Here is an 8726-nt window from a genome sequence, read left to right as displayed (position 1 = left end):
CAAGCCCCCACCAATGAAATACTGCACATTAAAACTTAAAGTATATCTTCATAAGAAATTAAAATAAGCAATGTCATTTTTGTGTAAACAGGTTTATTGTATATGGTTCAGTGTGCTATATGCAAAGTCAGAATGACTACAGGTGGGAAAAACAACAAAACAGTCCATTCTTGTGATGTCATACGCCATTTGGTGGCTGCTTTTATCCAAAGTGCCTTCCAATACCATGAGTGTATACATCTAGAAACATCTAGTACACATCTAGTATATAGAAACATTAACTCTGTCTTAACATTGTCCCAGTGTGACAACAAACTGGTTGTCAGAGATAATAAATACTGTACATTTCTCCTCCTATAACTGTCGCATCATCAATATCTTCCCCTCATGTTGAAGTTTTTCTAAGCTATGCTATCATACATTTCCCTTGCTTGAATCATTTTCTGTATATTTGTACATTATTTACAATATAATATGGCCATGGGTCCGTCAGCGCACTTTAGCCCTCTTAAGTTTTAACAATACCCCTTTTCTTCATCTCTACTATATAATCTTGTTGCAACACTTTGACAGGAAGCAGATGTGTCCTTTTCAGTCTTCCTCCTCGCTTGCCTTGTTTGATTTTGCTCTGATTTCCCCGTCAGAGTTCTGACTGCTGTGACTGTGCTGGCTGCTCCTGCCGCTGTGGCCGGCGTAGCGCCGTGTGGCGGCATCGCTCTCCTGCTTCCCGTCGTCTTGATCGAGGTCGCGCTCACTGCCGTCTGAGTAATTCTCATGATCGTCTGAGTAGTGGTAACTGTCATCTGAGTCGTGGTGATCATCATCATCTGAGTAATGACCAGCGTCCTCTCCTTCACGGCGGCGTAACGGAGCTCCGTCAGCCTCCTCCTCCTCTCTGCCTGCCTCCCTCTCTTCTGGGTCTGTTTCACCCTCTTCGTCATCCAGATAGACCTTTCTGTAGTGAACAGCTTCATACCCCGTGTCCGACTCCTCCTTGTCACTGACAAAACATCAACAAAACAACACAGTCAGCAGATTACTCTTTTCTGATTACAGAGCTAATTATGCTATTGGGCTTTAAATAGTTTTCCATGATTCTGCAGCTGTATTCTTACAGCTATATCTATATCTATACTAATCATAAAAAAACTTTCTTTTTATTGTAGTTTTCAAAACAGAGAAACAAAGTGCTTTACAGACAATAAAACAGTAAGACAATAAATCACTAAGATCAGGGGTAATGAGATATCATTCTACATTATGTATTACAGATTGTATGTAATAACATGGAAGTTAAAGCTGCAATAGGCATTTTTTTCTGTAGAAATACACTAGTTTTATCAATCTAAATCACAAAGTGGGGCTGCAACAGAGAAGAGCATCCCATCCCCACTAACTGATATTAAGATGGGATTCACCTGATTTGCCCACATTGAATTGTGGTGTTGGTATGGAATCAAAACTTAAGAGTGAAATTCAAACTGTCTCCTAAACAGCAGCAAGCAGCGCTCTGATCGTTTCCCTCTCTCGTCTCTTTGGTTTTCTTTGGTATAAAGCAGCACAGACCGGCCGGTTGGTGAACATGAGCGAGCTGTGTGCAGTTTACTGACGTCGCCTTACAGGATTTCTGTACTTTCAAGTAAGTTCAAACTCATCAAGCAGTCGCCTCTCGCTGCCACGTGGAGCCGCCCATGTGTGAAGCTGCTGAGTGCAGCTTTAATTGATATGAATACATTGGATTTGACCGATGTGCTGGTCAGATGTCTTGTCTACCTGAGTGCGGATCCTGAGTCTTCCTGCTGGGATCTGGCCCCCTTGCTGCTGATGAAGTCCTCAGTCAGGTCGCAGCCTCGCAGGGCGTCGGTGTAGCGCTTCTCTGCTGCCTGCTTGGCATTCCTCTGTTCGCAAAACACATGTTAAGACAGATGTTATAATGCCATTATAATCACAGCTACTGAAAAAAAACCACCCTCAGATACTCACAGTGTTAGATATCATAAGTTTATGATGTTCAATGCATTCCAGGGGTTACTTTGTGATGTGTTGTAATTTACTTCTTCGGTGAACCTACTTTCCCTCAACCTGCCTCGTCTACTTCTACTGCAGTTAGTGATTTCCTACATTTCCCAGAATGACCTGCACCTCTTACTCATAACCCAACCTGTCTTGTGGCTGCATTGCATTCTGGTCTATTGAGGCTCCTTTCAGTGGAGGAGTGTTTTAGGGCGGATTTTTCCTTTAAAGCTTCATACTATTCTGTTGGCTGTTTAACAAGTTAGAACGTCATTACTCTCCATTACTACACAAATGTTCCCATAAACATTTTATTCCATCTGGGTTTCCAGCGGGGGTCATTTCACCTTCAATTCACTCTTGATTAATTTATTAATTCATTGGCTAATCAACTAATGTAAAACTGATTTAGTCATACACGCATCTTCTTAGATAATGGGTTGAAGAGAAGTCACACTATGCTCCAAAATCACTTTTATTAATTAAAAGACGTTTTAACTCGAGGGTCTTCATCAGTGTTCTACGCTTAATTTTAATCAACTAGTCTGTCTTTATTTCAATCAGCTCGGTATTAGCCTACTCTTAAATACTCTTGAGTACTAGGCCTTGTAGATGGATTTGATACAGCAGTCATTTACCAATACTCAGGATCTGATGTAATTATACTCTATGGATGCTTCTAGATAAGGGCGAGCCCTCACACAGAAACCTGGTTTGGATGTTAGAGGGTGAGTGAGAGTGAGTATGTCCCCGCTCTGCACCCGCTCTCAGCAGCGATCACACTTCACCTGTGCCACCTGCTCCAGCAGCAGCGGTCTTCCCTTCACCCTCTCCTGGATCTCTCTGATCTCCTGCTGGTACTCCCTCCTGCGCAGAAGGTCTTGTTTCCTGTATATGAGACAGGATCAAGGATCATCCGCTTCCTTGACACCCACAAGAAACCTTCAACCTCTAACCCCGCACAAAGCAACACAGTCAGTTACATATTGCTACCAATGCGAAAACCCATGTTACTGAAATTTTCCTCTTTCTTAATTAAATTGAAAGTTCACGTGGTAACATAGGTGATCAGTGAGTGTCATCATGTTATCACCCTTAAAAATTCAAAAAATAATGTTATAATTTAAAAATACATGGGGACCATCAATAGGAAAATAAGGATTACTTTCTTCATTGCTAAAAATCGTACTTCATGTATAAACCTAGATTTGTCCAACATCAGCAATATACAAATTAATTTGAGAGCCAGTTTGTACTTAATCAGTGAATATCGGTATTGCAACTGTAATCTAGATATATGTATTGACATCAGAAATTGAGCTAAAACACAATGTTATTACATAATGCTTGATATGAAAGTATAACTCCTGTTTTCGTAGTGTGATATTCAGATGGTTTCTTGGTCTGACAACAGTCCGGGAACAATGTTCTAGGAATCAGGCTAAACTGGAATATGTAGTCTGGTTCCCAGGTAATTATCATTCAAACACCAGCAGACTTGATATTGCATGTAAAGCCCTTTGAGTCAGGCTTGTGATAAAGAGCTATAAATAAACTTGACGTGACAAACATGAACCACAACAAATACCAAAATGAATAGAATTCACTGGTTCTGCCAACATGTTTCATAACCCTTGGCCAAATTGCTTTAAATCAAATTCAACACCTTGTTTAATGCTCAATTTGGATTATTTTGCTAAAAACGTTTGCCCACAGTTACATACCGGTATATTACTCCCATTAATTTAAATGATCTATGTCTATATGTTTCTGATGTTTGTGTGGGGATAACAGAGTGCATGCATTTCAGGTTAGCCAGATTCTTCAACTACTCTCATGAAAAACAACCATGGGTCAGTATAAGTTTATAATCGTTTCCTTGTAAGTGAATAACGATAAATTGTGAAAAACCAGACCATCTAAAAATGACTGAAAATATCATAAAGTGAGAGGGAACTGTATTGATTTATTTAATTATTTATTGATTTAATAATTTCAATTTGAGTAATTCAAAATAAAATGGTACATTTAATTATTGATTAATGTAATTATTTATTGATATAATAATTTCTTGACGACAAGTAAGACTACAGTGACTGGATGTGGGACTTGGGGTGAGAGGGAGGGCTGCAGTAGTCTTGGTTGTTTTTTGGGGTACCTGAACTCTTTGAGTTTGGTCTGGTTGGTCTGTGAGAGCGCCAGGTGGGGGTCGTTGGCCTGGGCGCGCTTCAACACCACCTTCTGCAGCTTCTTCTCCCTCCGCTTCTGTCGCTCTCTCCACCTCTCCTCCTCTTCCTCGGCCTTCTTCCTCTGCTCAAGCACCTTTCTACTCAGGGAGACAATCTGGTCACAGATGATGGAAGGGTTTGGAGAAGGGACTTTGGGGGAGGAGGTGGGACATTGGGGGGGGCAGGGAGTTGAGGATTTGGGTACAATGATCGACTATGAGGGATAAACACTGTTTTGGAGATCTGGGGTTGTAAGCAAACTGAGGGAAATGGGGGCTAGGAGGTCCATGAGAATTCACCCTTTGCGGAGTCAAAATAAGGACGAAGGTCACTAAGTCTAAACAGGGCATCTGAGTTCTGAGGCTCTCTCTAGCTCATCTAAAAAGGTGTGAGCCCTACAATGGTACCTCACAGCCTCTTGGCGCATTTTGGTGGCATCTGTGACTTTGGCGGGCAGGAGCTCCAGGCTGCCCGAGAGGGAAGAGCAGAGGCTGGAGTTGGGCGTCCGGGCGAGCCCCGGGCTGACGTAAGGCCAGCGCAGCACCCGAGGGCTGGTCTGCTCCTTCTCGATGTCGGCCAGGATGCGTTCGCGGTGCGAGGGGATCTGCGACGTCCTTAACTGGAAGGGTTCGCACGCAGTTACAGGCCTCAATTCCTTTCGGTTCTCCAGGTGCTTCTGGAAGCGTTTGTAACTGGCATTGAAGTCAGGTATGTCTTTGTTTATCTTGGGCGTGTGGGAGAAGCTGTTATCCCCTTCAGCGGCAGTGGCGTCATCTTGGGTCTTCTTCCGCTCGTTGAGTCGTCGCGCTAGCATGCTGGGTGGCATTGACGCGCTGTAGAGCATCTCCTTTGCTCTCATCTGCATCTTGATGGACCGATACAGCTGCTCCTCCTTCATCTGCTCCCCGGACGCTGCCACGTACACCGCCTTGGGCACAGGCTTGGCCTTGAAGGGTTTCGCTCCCTCCTGGGCGGAGGGCTGTAGGTGGCGCAGCTGCTCCTCTTTCTGCTCCTTCTTCAGTCGCTCCCGCTCCAGGAAGCTGAAGGGCTTCTGGACGGCACGAAGATGCTGTTCTTCGCGGTCTCGCATGGTTCGCCGCCGTTCCTCGTCCCGCTCCTGCAGCTCTTCATAACGGGGGAGGTGAACGTGCGCTGGTACCGGGCTGGCGCGGAACTTCCTCTGGCACTCTGTTAGTTCCTCCACTTGGCGTCGCAGCTCTGTGTTCTCCAGTTCGATCTCTGAACGCGTCTTTATGCCGAGCCTCCGTCTGTCAGCCTCGCGCAGCGTCATCTGGAACGGTTTTGGGACGGTCACTCTGTGTTTCCAAGGCTCCTGTTCTGCATCTTTTTTCTTCTTCTTGCCCTTTCCCTTTGGGTGTTTACGGCTCCTCTGGTCTCCTGGTAGGCTCTGGAGCGAGGAGGATGGGTGGCGATTGAGGGGGGACAGCTTGAAGCCCTGCCACATGTTCTTGATGTGTTCTTTGGGAGAGCAAAGCAGGCCTTTCTCCACATCGTTGTTGGCAGCTCCCTCTTCATCTGATGTGTCCGACTGCCCTGAGCCTCTCCTGAGTTCAGCGGCAGAGTGGGCCTTCCTCAAATGCTGTGAAACTGCTGGATTGGTCTTCAGCCATGATAGCCTAATGAGAAAAATGAATGGTCTACTGTTACTATGATATAGCACCTAGCATTCATAAATTGTGTGCTCACGATATGGCGTTGAAGTAAAGATTAAAATAAAATTTAAATACCATCAATAACGTATAAAACCTAGAAAAGTATTCAAAGCACCAAATTCAAAGGACCAAACAAGAACTCCAACATAAAACGTCTTGTAACTCATAATACCGGCTTGTTTTAAGTCATCTGATCACACACATTCACATGCACAGTTGTTCTACTCAGCATATTTCTGAAGCTTAATAATGATTTAAACTGTTAGAGATGGATTTTGTGATAGGGCACTGTCTTGTAGCGCGCCCTTCAGGCCAAATGGAGTAAGATCATGGATTGGTATTTGCCCCACTACCCCGCTCAAATGGTTGCAAAGATGTCTTGGTTGATGAACACAAAAATACACAGAGACACAACACAATAAATCTCGGTGGAACCCATTATGTAATCTTGAGAAAACGCCACCCGCCTGTGCCCCGCCTCCAGTGGCATGTCTAGAGGCGCCGTGGATTTGAGCTGCAGCTTCTTGCGGTACATGCTCTCCAGCTCGGCCATGGTGCGCAGGTGGGCCTTCTTCAGCTCCTCCAGCTTGCTGTAGTATTCCTCGTTGGAGAAGAAGATTTCGCTCAGGTTGATGTGGTCTCCTGCTGCTCTGTAGTCCTTCATCATCGGAGGGCTGCTCTTGCCCGGAGAGTCCTCCTCACTGAACTCAGAGCCCGAGTCCTCATACTCCACCTGGAAAGGTCAAAGGGCATACGCCATTTGGTGGAAATTTTTTATCCAAAGCACCTCACTGTACCATTAGTGCATAGATTTTTAATATGTGCAGTGGGAAAGTGAGAATTGAACCGCTAACACTACATTTGTTAGTGCCATGCTCTGCCCATTGAGCTACACAGGGAATGGATTGACTGATACTGATTTTTTTTTGTTTTCGAGCTGTCAACATTTTGTGCCAATATTCAATATATTTAAAGGCTCTGAAACACCATCGTGGGACACAAAAACTCTCCACTGGAACCCAGACTAATTAAATTCTTTTAGTGTTAGCTGTTTTTCTGTAGCTGTGATCAGGGAGGAACCTCCATCATATCAGAGGTAGGCGACACTGACTGGCAGATATATGATATTTAATAAAAGACCATATTATTGCCATTATATTTGCCATTTTTCACAGTAAATAAGGTGAATGGCATTGTATGTCTGTAGTTGGCTCCATAATTTTGTACTGCATACCAAGACAAGCCATGATGGGATTTTGGCCTACACATGCTTGATGTTGGTAGATTTCAGCATCATTAAAACATACAACAGAGTAAGATCATGAGGAGCTGACAGATCATCAGGACATTTTTGTGATTCCTTATTGATCCCCGAGGGGGAGTCTGTGTTTTGGATGGAGGTCAGAGGTCAGGGTGGTAGATAAAGTATTGTCTTGCTCAAGGACACTTCAGCAGGGTTTACACTTGGGGTCATGGGAGATCGAACCTGGAACCATCTGGCTACAGGACGGTTTGTCTAACCACCAGCAGCCCTGCTATGAGGCACAGAGAAATGACAAGTGGCTGCTCCAGGCCCTAAGCCTATTATCTCCTGTTAGCAGTTAGACTGGCCATATGGCAGAGCACAGAGGCCGGCTGTGCAACAGAGCATGAGAGCTCAACTGACAGACAGACACCCTGCGTCTGATGCCTGCCTCCATCGCTGCTCACATTATCGTCAGGTGTTCGACAGACAGGTCAAGAACTTCAGTTGGAAATGGGAAAACTGCTATAGGATCCTGCCTGGGAGGGAAAGCAGCATTGTTGTCCAGAGGAAAAAGAAGTGTTTGGGATTATGAAGCGACTGTGACGTCCAGTAATCTAGTCGAGGCGGGAGGCCAAAAATAGTCAGGCCAACAAATTATACAGGTCAAATCCCTTCCACCACACAGACTGACCTGGAACTGTCAGCCGCCTCCTCACTGGACAACATCAGAAAGTAAAGTGTGTCTGCTTTGTTCAACACTGCTAGTATCCAAACAGTGAACAAACAGAATAAAATTATACTAGTTAAATACATTATGACTCTATTAGGTAGGCTATACAATGTGAATGGGAGGCAAAAACTCCCTTCAATCCAACAAGCATTTATATGCAACAGCAGTATTCTGATTGCATTGAAATAAGACAGGCAGGGATGTACTGAAAAATAAACCTACCTCAACTCAACCACACAACTTCTCAAACCAGTATAAACATTTATGATTCAGAATCACAGTTTATAATATAGTAATTACATTCAGTCATGTGTAAATTAAGGAAATAAAATCGAAATTAATACTAATATGTTAATATACTCGTTTATAGTTTGGTTGTTTGCTGTGTGCTGACTACTAACTGGAGTTTACCCAGCTTCTTTTTTTTTTTATTTACAACTAAGCTACATGACTGAAGACAGGCGACACAAAGAGACATTTTGAAGGGATTAAAAAGAAAACAGGGGTTTTAGGAGACACCAGGCGCAATCACTTATGTCATTTCTCTGTCTTACCTCCTTCTCGTAGTGTCGGTTGTCCATATGTCCCGCTGCTGTAACGTTATACGGCAGGACTCTCTCGCGCTCGTATGAAGCTAACGGGGCTTTAGTGTGCGGGTCTACCGGCGTTTTCAGACACGAAGTCACCAAGACGTTTGTCCGGTGGGCGCTCGCCATAGTTCCCCCGTCTTTCTTTCCGTTTTTGAAACTTTAAAAAATATATTAAGTCAAGTTAAATTAGTACGTTAGAGCTACTGTTAGAGCTGCTCTCTGCCGAAGAATATCACGGTAACCAGG

General features: G+C 44.1%; 1 protein-coding gene across 1 annotated transcript; it reads right to left on the bottom strand.

Moving 5' to 3' along the window:
• Window positions 1-111: 111 nt before the first annotated feature.
• fam161a (FAM161 centrosomal protein A) lies at window positions 112-8606 on the bottom strand. The gene is made up of 7 exons (XM_071908954.2): window positions 8445-8606; window positions 6382-6647; window positions 4649-5878; window positions 4172-4339; window positions 2802-2901; window positions 1774-1898; window positions 112-1000 (listed from the first exon to the last, which is right to left on the bottom strand). The coding sequence occupies exons 1-7, from the start codon at window positions 8604-8606 to the stop codon at window positions 592-594; spliced, it is 2460 nt and encodes an 819-aa protein (XP_071765055.1). The 3' UTR covers window positions 112-591.
• Between the last annotated feature and the right edge of the window lie 120 nt (window positions 8607-8726).

The sequence above is a fragment of the Centroberyx gerrardi genome, chromosome 3, assembly GCF_048128805.1.
Source record: "Centroberyx gerrardi isolate f3 chromosome 3, fCenGer3.hap1.cur.20231027, whole genome shotgun sequence".
In the NCBI taxonomy this organism is placed as follows: Eukaryota; Metazoa; Chordata; class Actinopteri; order Beryciformes; family Berycidae; genus Centroberyx; species Centroberyx gerrardi.
Note: the sequence above shows the minus strand (reverse complement) of the source record. Positions and strands in the feature narration are given on the sequence as shown.